Raw genomic sequence first — 15,681 nt, 5'->3', positions numbered from 1 at the left:
GACATATTCAAAAGTATTATTAGTCAACTGCAAGTCGATGACAGACACAAAGATTACTTCTGGACCACCAGAGTTGGCAGACAATAGCGGTCTAATAGAGATGTAAATTGCTATATCGAGTAGGAACTAACCGTTCCCGTATATATTTATCTTATATATATTTTCATCGATTTATAGTCTGCTAATTTAATACTTTTATACATGTAAACAGCAATTTAAACTCAACCATTGTTTGGTTTTGCGGTTATTAGCGCTGAAAAGTTCACTGAAGATGAACTGGTAAGTCCGAAAACGTTCATTCTAAACAACTACGGTAATCCATTTGGATTTTTAATTAAATCCTTAAACCAACTACAACAGAAGTTTTCAGTATTACCTATTCATACATACAGAGTGGGCCAAAGAAAACAGTCCACCTCGATATTTGGCAGGATTTATTAGATTTTAAGATAATTACGAAACAGGTCGATTTTTGATCTAAGGGACTCTTTCCCCACCCCTTATATCATTTAAAAGGTTCATTTAAAAGGTTATTTAATTCTCTGTTCAGTAATATAAACATTAACATAATTATTTATAAAGGGTGTCCAAGATTAAAATATTTTAATTAAATTAATTGACACAAAAAGAAGAATGTATGTAATTTATTTAATTCAAAATATATTCTACTGCTGTCACAAAATAGAAAAAAAAAGTTTTTTGATTATTAAACACTGCTTTTCGCTTAATTTCAATGTTCAAGCTGCCACCCATCTGCCTCTTGGCAGGTTGAATATTGAATCTAAGAGAAAAACAATATTCTCTGTTTTCTGTCAGTAGTAGAATGTATTTTGAGTTAAATGAATTACATACATTCTTCTTTTTGTGTCAATTAATTTAATTCTTTATAAATAATTATGTCAATGTTAATATTACTGAATAGAAAATTGAACAACTTTTCAAATAAGGTAGCATACGACCCCTATTCCGTATTGAAAAATAAGGGGTGGGAGAAGTGGAAGGGAGTGGGTTGACAAATGACAGATGTATGTACCATAAAAATGTGTCCCCCTTAGATCAAAAATCGACTTGTTTTCTGCTTTTAATAAATACTGCCAAATATCGAGGTGGACTGTTTTCTTTGGCCCACTCTGTATAAATCTTGGATTAAAAACGAATTGTCTGCAAAATTACGTTTCAATAATTGCTACAATTCAGTATAACAGAAACTTCACCGCAGGCACTATTTTTTATTAGAATTTGGAGAAAGAGTTATGAAATATTCCCAATGGATTTTTAGCTGTTAGTGTTTTTTGAAAGGTTTATGAGCTGGATCCCTCGTGTGATGTCGAAACTTTTTCAGCAGTTCATTGCAGAATAGTGAAATGGATTATAACAATTTTTTGTAAAATTTATATAGCAGTAAATGGATTTAACAATCCAATTGCTTAACTAAATAAATTTAAATTATTTTGTATCGTCATCGGTATCGAAAATACGGTGGTAATATTTAAACGAACCTGCGAACAGAAATGCTGAGGTCGCATGGCCAGATCGCGAGTGTGCGGTCATTAAGATGGCGCCGGCATTTTGTTATTTTAAAGACAAAAATTTTTGTTAAAGTAATTTCAAATCGCGATTTTCAATTTAAAAAAATAATTAGTAGATTAAAACTAGTAAATCTGCTGGTGGCAACACGCGCGAACAGACCAGTGCGAGCTTGGTTTTGCTGTTGCAGGGGCGTCGCCCAAGAAGGTGTTCACATGCCAGCTGTGCGGTAAGGTGCTGTGCTCTAAGGCGTCCCTCAAGCGACACATTGCTGACAAGCACGCAGAACGACAAGAGGAGTACCGATGTGTCATCTGCGAGCGCGTTTACTGCTCCCGGAATTCTCTAATGACGCACATCTACACGTACCACAAGTCGCGTCCCGGGGATATCGACATTAAGTTCTTTTAGCCAGAGCACCTGCCCCAGCCGCTGCCTTCGACCACACTCCCAGGTACCATCCATAGCCCCTTTTTTACCCCGCTTGCCGCTACCGCAGCTCTATGTGTAGTAATGAATTGTGCCGCTTGCTGCCGCCACCAGCCTGCATGTTCGCCCCAGTTGTTGTCCCCACCGACTTCGCCCACTCCACCACAGCCCTGTGCTGCTGTTGCAGGGCCGGTGCGGATGCCGCCCCCCACCTCCGGAGGCATCAACGAACCCCAGGAGTGCCCTTACTGTCGGCGCACTTTCAGCTGCTACTACTCGCTCAAGAGGCACTTTCAGGATAAGCACGAACAATCGGACACCTTGTACCTCTGTGAGTTCTGCCATCGACGATATCGCACCAAGAACTCGCTCACCACCCACAAGAGTCTTCAACACCGCGGTTCAAGCGGAATGCTCAAACGATTGCTCAAGACCACGGCCATCAAGAGCGTCCTCAGTGCCAGTGCTGCGACAGCAACATCACCGCCCATTCTCCAACAGCAGCAACCGCCTCCGCGCCTCCAGTGAGCCATTGCTCTGGTAACGGCCTAAAAAGCTATTTGAACCGAAAGTACAAATCCCCACAGAGCCCTATGTAGTTTTTATATGTCTATATTTACTACTTACATGCATCTTGGCAGGCAGCCATAAATCAACCCCCCAAGAAAAGAAGTAACCCAACCCGATGACATATCTTCATCATATCACCCTCTAATGCATCACGTTTAATGTGCTGTATATCGTGATCTACCCATAAATATGAGACATTTTCCCAGTGTTACTGTGATTCAGTTCAGATTTTATTCCCTACTTTTTAGACAAAGAACTACCAATGAAATGGAAAACTTTAAAATTGATAAAACCTTTATAAATTGTATCCAAATTCCTTGCTCTTAAATGAAAAGAACATAAGTCAATTAAATAAAAATCAATTTGTATTTCATTTAAGACTAAGTATCAAATTGAATAAAGAATATAGGATTGCCAACCAATTGATTACTTAAAAAACTAGTATTTTTTTGTTAACTTTGAGATATTTCTTCTTAAAATATCATTTTTGAATGAGACCTAGTATAATTTTTTTAATGTCATCAGTAAAAACTCATGATGTTTATTAAAAGTGTGCTGAAAGGGTGCAGACGTGCACACTTACAGCACACTGTAAGAAGTGTATAGTAAGAGGACATTTTTTGTGCTTAGACTTTCAGCTTAATTTTCAATCACATTTCTTATATAAAGAAATATTTTCACTATAGAATTGTTAACAACTCAAACCAACATATTTTTATAATAGTATTGAAACATATACCTCAGAACAAATTAATAAAAAAAAGTTAACCTATTATAGTATTATAGGGCATTCCAACAGACTGTCAAAATTAAATCAATATGGCGCCTGAGAGGGAAACATAAATGTTATTCCGTTAGTTCTTAATATGTTTTATATCATTTTAGTTACGCTTCTTTGTAATTTTGTTTTGTAGAAGGATTAATTTAACATTTTCACTAGAAGAATTAATTTAAAAAGATAATATGCCTCATTTCTGTTGTGTATTGAAGTGTGGAATGCGAAGTAATCATGACAAAGTTCAGTTTTAGCGGTTACCATCAGTGCTACATTTTAAGCATAAAACTGAACTACATAAGTTATCATCTGAGAGACAAAAACAATGGTTAAATGCTATAAATTGTCCTATAAAAATGCTAAATAACTATGTCCGTGTTACTTACGATTGGAAAACGTTCTCCGCTGTAGGTTAATTCAGACTCCTTGAGAGAAAATGAATATATATTATATATTTTGCCAATCTTTTGCTTGTACCTACTAGCAACATCTGTAAATTGTCTAACAACTTTTAAAAATATGCACTCATGTTTATTTATTCACGGCTTAAAAATAAATAGTCGTTCAAGTAGGTCCTTCTACAATTAAAAACTACACAAATTCAACAACAAAATGTTCGAAAACTACAACTAAAAAACTATTAAAGGCAAAAAACTTAAGAAACACAATGTGGTACAAAATTAAACATAAGATGTTTGACAGTTTTACTCCCAGCGGTGTGATAAACGTGGAATATAAACGTGGTATAGATATGTTATTTAAGCAAAAATTAGAGGTTATGTTAGGTTAGAAAATAATTGTGATCAACAAGTATAAAAAAAAAGAACCTATTTCCACATTTCAAATCATTTAAGATTGCTCAATGTAGTGTTTTAAAGACTATATCAATAATTATTTATCTATAAACAAGGCACAAAATACAAAAATTAGAGATGTCAGTATGTTACATTGAAAATGATGATCTATATATTTACGGGTATACTATAATTTGATTGACAAAGAGTTCATTTTTTAGGGTTTAAGGATTGTTGATACATTTCTAACAAAATTTATTCATTGGTAGTTCTCAAAAAACGACGAATCCTATCGTCTCTAACCCCCTGACATCCAAATATTTATCACATTTTGCGGATAAAGTCAAACGATTAGACCAAATTAAGATAAAATTATTGAATAATTATAAATAATATAAGAAATCGATTTTATAAATTGAATGTTGATCTAGTTTAAGACGTGGATGTTCGATTGCTCTAATTGGTCGTGTATAAGACTGGAAGTAAATTGTTTATCTAGCTATTTAATAGAATTACCTGTTCAGTCTCAAGTAAAAATTTAAGAAAAAACTATCAAAAATGTGATAAATGTTTAGATTATATTTGCTCATGTGATTTTTATTAAAATTTCGTAGAACAAGATTCTGCGAAATAAATCTTAGATGTTATTCTATGTATTTATGTTATTTAAACTTGGCTAGGTTTAAAATCAAGGATTAAGTAATACCAGTCGAATCAGAAAGATATCTTAAATTGAATAACTGCAAATACTGGATATGATACAACAAGCAATTAAAAATATTGTGTTTTGACTCATGTATATTTAAAGTTTATTTAATTTTGTAAGCGTTCTGTTGATAGATTTTTGAACAATGTACAAATAAGTTAAAATCACAAATTTTCAACATCACGTTACGATTAGACAATTAAATAAAGCTATTTTTATATTACCTGATTTGGTATTTTGTGGTGTGATATCTTTCTTGGCTATTCGGATTCGACTGTTGTTGCCTGTCCTAAAAACAGCTAGGCAGGTGTTGCTGTGAAGGTTTTTCAGACTTACATATCTCTCCAGGGTTCAATGTAAATAATGATGTGCCAATTTTTTGCATTTGTTCATTATTAATTAATGAAATTAGGTTGGTAGGCCAAGCAATGAGTATTTTAAAAATTTAAAGTAAGTTCGTGCAAAATTGTTGTGACGATATTGGGCTAAATATGCAAAGAAGCTAGTAGATATTCCTATACGATATTTATGTTTTTTATCTGGCGTCCAAGTTTCTATTAAATGAAAGGAAATGTAAAAACAGATTACGAGTCAATTGATCTAGCGATATAAATTTATCAGTATAATACTTGTGGACCGTCGGATTCCAATACGAAGTTCAACCACGGTTCAAATCTGAACCATATTTCTGCAAGTTTTCCAAGGTAAAACTTTTCGTTTTCATGACTTGCCGGAATGCCTTTTTTTGCAGGTTTCTCATCGTGAAAACTAACAAACTTTCCAGTGGCATGAGGAAAAAAAACCACTGACACTGACCTATTAAAATTACATGTTTAGGTCATAATTAACACCTTCGGGCACCAAAATTAAAAAAAAAAATAGAATTCATACTCCTCTGTTGATTCGTAAAAATGACATAAGGGAGGAAATATTCGCAGCACATGCGACTTTCTTTAAAAAAAATTCAATTTTCCTAAGAAAATTCCCTAGGAAACCTTACTGTTTTCATATAATTTAGTCTACTTGATTTTATCTTTTCGGTACTTCAGTACTTTTAGTACTACAATACTACTTCAGAAGGAGAAGATGCCTTTCAGAAGGCATCTTCTCCTTCTTACGGCGTCTATCCGTTCTGGATGTTGGCGATCAGCATGGCTGTCCCAACCTTGCTTGCAGCTATTCGGAATAGTCCAGTTGTAGACTTATTGAACCACTTTCTCAGGTTTTGAAGTCAAAATATTCTTCTTCTCCCTGGTTCTCTCTTTCCAAATGCCTTGACCTTAAGAATCAGTATGTTAACAAGAATAATAACCAACCTCATAACACAAAAACTTGATTTATGTCAACCGGTTAAACAGGCAGGATTTAGAAAACGGTTTGGTACTAATGATCACTTACAAACCATCAGAACGCTGATAGAAAAAACCACAGAATTATATCTCAAAGGCATATGACATTTATTGACTTTCACAAGGCTTTCGATAGTATTGAAGCTTCGTCCTTTTTGTCAGCCCTGAGGGATGCTCGATAGACTCACAGTACACTACACTAATTAAAAACAGTTATGAACAGGCCACATTCCACATCAAAATAAATGAAGACGAAAAAACTGAAAAAATGCGCCTTGGTAAATATATTAGACAAGGTGATACTATTTCACCAAAGCTTTTTACCTTAGCATTTAAAAATGTATTCAAACAGCTTGACTGGGAGGAAAAAGGTCTAAACATTGATAGTGTATGTTTGAGTCATTTGAGGTTTGTGGATGACATAGTATTATTTAGTACAGATATCAAGGAACTGGAGCAAATGTTGAAGGAATTAAACCAGTAGTCAAATAATGTAGGTCTCAAAATGAACCTTCAGAAAAAAAAAATAATGAGTAATTTAACTAATCTTGTTATTTTGAAAATTTAGACCACTATATATATCTTGACATACCATTAAAATCGGCAAAGAAAACCAAATAGCCGAAATAAAAAGACGCATACAATTGTCTTGAGTAGCTTTCGGCAAGTTAAGCTTTATTTTGAAGAATAAAGATATACCAACGTGTCTAAAACGTAGAGTTTATGACAAATGTATCTTGCCTGTAACTACATATTGACTGGAGACCATGGACTTTACAAAGAAAATCTTAGAGCAGCTCAGTACAACCCAAAAAGTGATGGAGAGGGCCATGCTAGGGATTAGTTTGAGAAACAGGATTCGAAATATTGACATTCTTGAAAGAACAAAGACTACTGATGTAATCGACGAAAAGTAGAAATCGAGAGAAGCCAATGGAAGAGGCCTATGTCCAGCAGTGGACGAACATAGGTTGAAGAAGAAAGAATGAGTTGCAAAAAAGCCATATCTCTATTCATATCTCATAACACAGCCAGCTATTCTAATTGGCGCTCTTTGATTGTTTTATAATCTGCTCGGATTCCTTGCTCATTCTACACAGGACTTCAACATAGCATCTGATGATAGATATTTTTGTACCAAGTGGTAAATCGTGACTTCTTAAAGGAGACTTCATCGTTACGAATGGTGATCTTGCTTTTCCTATGCGTTGTTTTATTTCAGTAGAGTGGTCCCATGTTGGAACCAAGGTACGTGAAGCTGTTCACCCTGTCAGTTATATCTACGGTGACCATATCTTTTTAAAGAAAAAAAAGTACAAAAAACAAAAACGTATTAAAAACGCAAAATGTATCTTGTTATTGGACAAATATAACTTTTTGGCTTTTTGGCATTAAAAATAAATAAACTATGTAGCTAACCATAAAAAATTATATCAATTAAACTAAACATAACACATTATATTAACTTTGAAAAAGTTACAAGCCTGTAATTAAGAGTTTTTAGATGAGGGACCTGGAATAGCCTCATCTTCTTCCGGTTTTCTGCATCATTCATATTTTTCTGAACTTAAAATTAATTTAAGAAGGTCCGGCTTCGACTGAAGTAAATGAAACATTTCATACAAGTCTCATCAAAATTTGCGTACACCAGCATCGCTGCCTTGAGAGTGGATATGGACATTTGTGACTTTTCCGACGTCCAATAATTATTTATTACAGAAAATAAACGCACGATAGCCGCACCAGTACCCGGAAGACAAAAAATAAATTCGCATTCTCATAATATTTGTAAGTTTTTCAGTTTGAATTGATCTACACCATGGACGTATAAATAAAGATTTTTAATTATAAAAATCTTTATTTATACGTCCATGATCCACACACTTAAAACCTTGAAGCCATCGATCCTGACTATTTTCTTCCCTGTTCCACTCAGCAATTTTTTCACTTGTAGGCACGTCTTTCAAAATTCCCAGTTCGTCAAAGAGTTGATCTTCATTTAACATGGTTGCCTTGATACCTATACAATTTAAAAGCTTCGAGAGAATAACAAACATCGTTCCATGTTATTTCACTTCTTAGATCTATCCTTTTGAATACTTTAAATTCATGAACATTTGTACTCCAGTTTTCTAGGTAGGTTACACATTTTGTGTAAAAATGTTTAACTTGTGCAGTGAAGTCTTGTGCACGACCACTGCACCATAAGCCTGATGTCTCACACACTTAAAATGTTTTTAAAGATCATTCATAAACGCATTTACCAAACACTTGATATGGATATTGAAGAAACCCAATTTGGATTCCGTAGAGGCGTAGGTACCCGTGAAGCTCTGTTTGCATTCAACGTACTAATCCAGAGATGCTTGGATGTGAACCAGGATATGTACGTCTGTTTCATAGATTACGATAGGCTTTCGATAAAGTCCGCCACAAAGAGCTAATGGACGTCCTTAAAGCAAAACAATTGCAATACAATGACTTTTGAATTATAACAAATCTATATTAAGTATAAACAGCAGGCACACATACGCATTAACGAACACACATCAGAAGAGTTCGAAATTAAAAGAGGAGTGCGACAGGGGTGTGTATTATTGTCACTACTACTATTCAGTGCATACTCTGAAGAAATTATGAAAAAGCTCTTGAGGGAGGAACAGCAGGAATAAAGGTAAATGGAACGCCAACTAACAACATTAGATATGCGGACGATACTATCATAATAGCGGACAACCTCCAAAAGCTAATGAATAAGATAGTTGAGTATGGAGAAGAATATGGATTATCAGTAAACATCAAGAAAACTAAATTTATGAGGATATCAAAAACCCAAAGTAATGATAAAAGCATGACAATTAAAGGTAAAACTTTAGAACAAGTTGAAAACTACAACTATCTTGGTACAATAATTAATCACACAAACGATTACTCCAAAGAAAACAAAGTTCGAATAGAGAAGACAAGAACAAACTTTAATAAAATGAGAAAGGTAGTTTGTGCAAGAGAACTGAAATAATTAAGTAGGTCAAAACGGCAATTGAAACGGCAATATTTTTTCCAATTGAAATAATTAAGACTGGAGAGTTAGGCTGGCAAGGTGTTATATTTTCTCGACTCTGCTTTACGAGATAGAAGCATGGTCAATTAACGCGTCGACTACTAAAAATTTGGAAGCATTTGAACTGTGGGTGAAGGCACCTGAAGATAGCATGGACCGAGCCTATAAAAAACAACGAAGTCATGAGAAGAGTCAACAAAAGAATGGAAATATTGGAAACCATCAAGACACAAAAGCTGCAATACATGGAGCAGTATACAAAGAAATTTGTTTAAAAGTAGTAAAAGATAAAAAATATTCATTTTTTAGAAAAAATAAGTACATTTGCGTGTCCTTAGAAAGGTTTTAAAGTACATTAGGACAATATTTAAAAATAAGTACTGTCCTACTTAAATAAGTACATATGGTCACCGTAGTTATATCTCATATAAGGCATAAGGGATGAATTCGTGGGAAATCTGACGGTCTGTAGGATTTTTTAAAATAATTCATCCTTTCAATAACCATCTTGTGTGCTGCAATATTCTTGTGAACTGCTGGTATTGTCGAAATGGATCCTTACTAAATGAATATAGAGAAAAAATATTGTAATAAATCAACATCGAGGAAGCCGATTTGGCTATTCCAGGTAGACAAATTAATGTAAACATCGTAAAATTAATAATTTGGTTAATTATATTTTACATTTAAGTCATTGTAAATTGTATCGATGAGAAGAACAACATTTTGGGTTGGGTTTTTTTGTTGAGTTGCTTATTGCCCATTTTAATACAGTATCGGCACAAGGAGGCTTTACGAATTTACGTTCTAGTATACGTGCTTGGTCTATAGTTAGTTTGTATGCTAGTTCAAGAATCGCTCGATGTAATAGCCGTTGCACGTTGAACGTCGGAAAAATTTATTTAAAAAAATGGCGTTCGGTTCGTGATTTTTTTTCTTTTTTGTTAAAAATTCTATTTTTGGTATTTGATAGTATTTATTTGTTGTTATTTGTTGACTAAATTTATGTTTTCTGTGATGTTTAGGTTAGAGAACGGCTAATATACCGAGCGATGACTTGAACTCCTTAAAAAATAATTCCTTTTGATCTGAAAAGGCACGGTTACTATTTTGACAACCGTTAGCATTAGGGTGGTCCAAACCATGTTAAAATTTTTATGTTTTTCCGCTTTATTTGAATGAAGAAATTTATTTTATGTCCAAAAATATGTTCATTATTCTATTATTTGAGTCGGTTCATACTTTGCAATCCTCTAGGTCATTTTTCTTCTGCTTAAGATGTGTATTGTTTACATTAGAGTTCAAATGCCACAATGTTATCAAAAGGACTGTCCCATTTCAAATTATATCATTATCACCACCGTTGCAGAATAGCCTTCATAGAGTTTTAATTTGGTACAAGATGTTTACACAACATAGGTCGGTTTTAATACTTTCATTTTGGAACAATGATTTTCCTTTTATTCTTATAGATCTACCTCTCTTCTAAGTATTTGAAGGAATTATACAAAATGTCTCAAAAGTAAAATCCTTCAGTAAAATCCACAAGGAAAAGAAAGATTCTTCCTGTAGCTGTAGCTTTAAGGGCTACATAACAGAACGTTATCGATATTTAAATATATCATCATCAGTGTTTAGAACTGGTTGAAAAAATTGGTTATCTTAGCATATTTGCTTAAAATTCCAAGGGATGGATAACATTTATAAAGAATTAGGCCCTTGGGCACAGCATGAGTCTCCTATCACGTGGGTTACTAAACGGTTAGATACCCTCACGTGATGGGGAGTCATGATGTGCCCAAGGGCCTAATTATTTATAAATGTTATCCATCCTATGAAGGAAAGGGTTCATACCCTGGTATTTCTGTGGTGTCTGAGCTTGTGATCAACAGTTCTAAACACTGATAATGATATTTTTAAATATCGAAAACTTCTGTGATGTAGCCCTTAAAGGGATTTTAATAAAAATTGTATATCTTTTACAAAGGATTTTTCATTAAAAACAGCTTCAGTAAGTTTCAGGAGTACCTAAATGATGAATTTTAACAGATATTTCATTGTTATTTAATATAGACATAACTATACCTACATTTTCTGGCAGGTTTAAAACCTGTTTTATAATATACTGATCAATATTTTAAGAGCATACAGGTCAATATATCTTCTTTGCTTATTCCTTAAAATAGGGTCGATGTACTATGAATTTATTGATTAGGGTCTATTATTGCTATCATATAAGCTTCCAAGCAACCCAAGACAAAGAAGAATAAAAAACGATGATACTCTTTCGAGAGTCATAGAGTTAATCATATACTGCCTTAAAGTCAAGCAATAGATTACAACTGCAAAGATAATAAATTTTTTTTCAAAATTTACTCTTACTTGATTGCCCATTATAATTTTGCTGGACTATAGGGAGAGCATTGCATCTTGAAGATCAAATTTTTTAATCAATAAATGTATTTGATTTAATATTTCTATAAAGATCATTTTAAGAGATTACGTGAAAGAACGAAACATGAAATGTCTAACTCTTACTAAAGATAACTTAGTGAAAAGTGCTCATTGAAGTGAAAGGTTAGGTGAATTCAAGAAGACGTTTAAGAAAATATTAATTATTTACTTCCTCTGTCCATTCGTTCAGTTAATTTCTCATTATGTCGTAAAAATCTTAGTTAAAATCAAATAAATTAGTTATCAAGCTTTCTAAATTGTTTTAGTTAACTTCTCCTAACGTAGTCTACCTCGAGAACAAAGAGGATATTTTTGAAATAACACCTAAAATTTCTTCTCTCGGGTATAATAGTTTCTCTATCATAATATTAAAGAGCACACCCTGTTTGTTTTTGGACTTTAGTATGATTCTTTATTATAGTGGCGGCGAACGTTTTTCAAAATTTCTTTTACTTTAAAATGTAGTTACAGTTTTCATATGGACCACCTTAGTTAGCATACATTTTGACTGTATATTTAGTGCTGTGACTCCTCAAAACATTTTGTCTGATTAGGTTTAAAATTATTTATTTGTTTAGTTTTTGTGATACGGTCGAACCAAAGACATTTCATTGGAAAATTTGTTTCTAAAAGATTCAAAAATATTTTTTTAAACGTGCCATTTAAAGTAAATGAACATTGACATACAGTGTCGGGTTGTTGATGGAATTTCGTATCTTTGATGGTTATTTTTTTCGAAGAAATGTTTACATTTAATTTAGACTTGTACCTGCAGTGTTGATATTTGCATTCGGAGCAGTTGGCTCTGGCTTTAAAACGGTGTTATCAATAGGGCGCAGTTTTCTATCCTTTATAATATATCCTACTGACTGCGCCAATAGGAAAAAATTTATTAAAATATTTTTTGAAAGTACATAATTTCAAATGTCAGCACTAGTCAGTACTTTAATTTTATATTATTTTAGGTAACGAACAAAAATAGTGTAATATTTTGTTTTAGCGGGGTGTTTCCTATATAATATTTGAACATATATGTAATCTAAAATATCAGTTATATTCCTAAGGACTCAAAATTTTCAACCAAGAACTATGAGGTTTTTATATATTTTGACACAAACTGTAAAACAAAAATTTTAAATAATTGGAAATATCACAGTCTACAGTGATTTTAAGTCGCGAAATTTTTACACTCCAAAATAACTTATTTCGCTTATTCATTTTTTGAAATTTCGCAAAAAACATGACTACCCTTGTTCCGGGTGGTGACACTATTTTTTCCTTCAGATTTAAATATTTAAAAACAAAAAAAAATTGGCCCTAAGAGTGTGCCCTCAAATTTCAAAAACAATATTTTTAGCATAAAAAAGGTATATTTTCTGTGGAATTCGACATAATATACAATATGTTCCTTTGTCAACCATTAAACCTTTCGAGAAAATCCCCTTGTTATACACTACAAAATTCTTTCATCTCCTTTCCGTGCTCCTTTTTTTACGTTTTCTGTATCGTTAGTTTAGACATACATATATTCTTATTCTATTTTGTTAAAATTTATTGCATATTATATTTTGTCAGGTTATTGAATTTTTGATTACCCTTATAAGAATTATTAATGTCTTTTCAGTATTGTATAACTAATTATGTCGAAAGGATCTGTTCACTGTTTTAGTACTTTGTTTTAATTCTAGACTTTTGTTGTAGCGTACCCTTGGTATAACTTGAAAAAGTACTGAACAAAAGTTTTATTCTGCTTTGCCATTTTTTTAAAATTGGTGACGTGTATGTTTATAAGGTTGAGGTTAGGAAATACTCCGTATGAAACTGAATGTACCATATACTTTTAGTTTTTTAATATGTAGGTAATATTTTTTTCTGGGAAAAAATAACTGGCTGGATGTTTTTATTCCATTGTAAATATTTTTTGTTATATACATGTAGTAAATAGACGTAAGTTTTTAGTTAATATTATTTGTTAGAAAAACAAATTTGCATATCTATATTCATGCCAACATACATTTTTTGGGTAATTTTCGAAAATAAATTATATATATATTGAATAAATTGAACAGTATTAAAATTTGTACCTAAAGGTAGCAATTTTAGATATTTTATAAAAAAAATATATACATATATTTAAATTTTATCTTTTTAATAAGAAAATATTTGGACCGAACATTATGGTTTATGATATAGCGAGAATTTGAAATTATTGAAGTTGGCGACTTGAGTATGTATTGTGAAGGCTGCAAATTGTTAAATTTTCTTTATTTATTTAAGTGACTGCAATTTTCAGGAAAAACCACGTAGTCTCCAGCATAAGGTAAGCAATAGAAAGTAAGAGATGACTATAAAATTACTGTATCTGTCAACCACTATAATTGTTTATCACAATTCAATTTAAAACATTTAAAAGTTTGTATGTAAAAATGTTCAACAAACACAGTGAGAATAAAATTATTTATATTAGATACGTTACAGAATGTTAATTTCTCATGACTCTACATAACTTAATCATAATTTATTATAAGTTTATAACTGGGAATTTATTTAACTGATTATAATTCGTAAACTAACAAATATATGTACATTACTTTTACAAAATACAATTTGTTCCAAAAGAAACTACAGGATGATGTTTAGCAAACCTTGATTTAATAATTGGAGATATTGCAAAATTTAATACAAAAACATTCAAAAATTACGGCCGTAAAATATCTGTATCATAGCTCAAATTAAAGGAAAACAGCTTTAAAACTAAACCTTAACTATAATCGAAATACTATTTATAACAAAGTGATAACAATTATAAATGGATATTTGTTGTAAAAAAGGCATATAATTTGTTTGTAGAACCGGCAGTAGAAATAACCAAACCAAGACACGTTAAATGCTACAAGGAGCACTCCCGAATCATAATTTACAATGTATACACATTGTAAATCCCAAATCATGATTTCCAAAGTTTATACATTGTAAATTATGATTCGGGAGTGCTCCTTGTAGCATTTAACGTGTCTTGGTTTGTTTATTTCTACTGCATTTTGATTGTGAATTTAGTATAATCATGTCTAAGATCAGTCCTTCACTTGAATTAACTTTTTAAATAAAAGTACCTACTTCCATAAAAAGTCTATGGTATTGTACCATATTTTATATATTAAATGCGCAGAACCTATTTTGGGTTTGACAGAAACTTAAATTTGATTCATTAAAATTTCTAAACACGTTTAAATTACCAAATACTTTACTTGATGATTTTATGGGTTCATCTCTTGTTTAATATATTTTTTTGCATGATAACGTAGCACATATTTGGGTAAACATTGAAATAAAAAAATGACATTCATATCTCCATTTATATTTTGTTTTGTCTTTACTCTTTTGATGACTTCAAGCATAAAATTAGATTTAAATTAGAACATAGTTGTATTGCTTAATAATCTTGCTGTATAGTGGTACTATTTGCAGCCTTAAACTTGTCTATCCTATTTCAGCAGGCGTCTTTGTCCATTGCCAAAATCTTATGCGCTTATTAATCTACATCTTTCCACCTTAATCTTGCCCCTTGCCGTGCTATACTTCTATTTCTCTTTCAGTCATTGAGGCTAGGGTTCATTTAGGAAGGTGGTTTCCCTTGTCACGAAGAATTTTTTTTTAGATCAAAATAAAGGTGGCAATCGCTAGGTGCCAGACCTGGATTATATGGTGGATGCGCAAACAATTAAAGCCCAATTCGTGCATTTTTGCCATCGTTTTGATTGACTTGTGACACAGTGTGAAACAACAATTTTTCCTTAAACAAATGAGGCCTTTGCTTTGCGATATCGGTCTTCAAACGCTCCAATAAATAAACCAATCATAGTGATCGCTGTTGAATGTTTCTCCAAGTTTCAAATAGTCAGTGAAACTAATTCCTTGGTACGAAAATACAGAGACCATAACCTTTCCGACGGTTTGTTGCATCTTTGGTAGTTTTGGACGGCTTCCTCTGGGTGATGTCCACTCAGATGACTGCC

At 32.5% G+C, this 15,681-nt stretch overlaps 1 protein-coding gene across 5 annotated transcripts in view; it reads left to right on the top strand.

Annotated features, from left to right (window-relative positions):
- The window catches only part of LOC114349408 (broad-complex core protein isoforms 1/2/3/4/5), a 242,775-nt gene extending 228,307 nt beyond the window's left edge, over positions 1-14,468 (top strand). For 4 of the 5 annotated variants that reach the window (XM_028299772.2, XM_028299774.2, XM_028299771.2 and 1 more), the window contains exon 7: positions 2,144-14,468. In XM_028299772.2, coding sequence (XP_028155573.1) covers positions 2,144-2,484 — 341 coding nt within the window. In that variant the 3' untranslated portion in view covers positions 2,485-14,468. The other variant, XM_028299778.2, reaches the window with a different exon arrangement.
- The last annotated feature ends 1,213 nt before the right edge of the window (positions 14,469-15,681 follow it).

The sequence above is a fragment of the Diabrotica virgifera genome, chromosome 1, assembly GCF_917563875.1.
Source record: "Diabrotica virgifera virgifera chromosome 1, PGI_DIABVI_V3a".
Taxonomy (NCBI): Eukaryota; Metazoa; Arthropoda; class Insecta; order Coleoptera; family Chrysomelidae; genus Diabrotica; species Diabrotica virgifera.
This window is presented reverse-complemented; position numbering and strand designations above follow the sequence as displayed.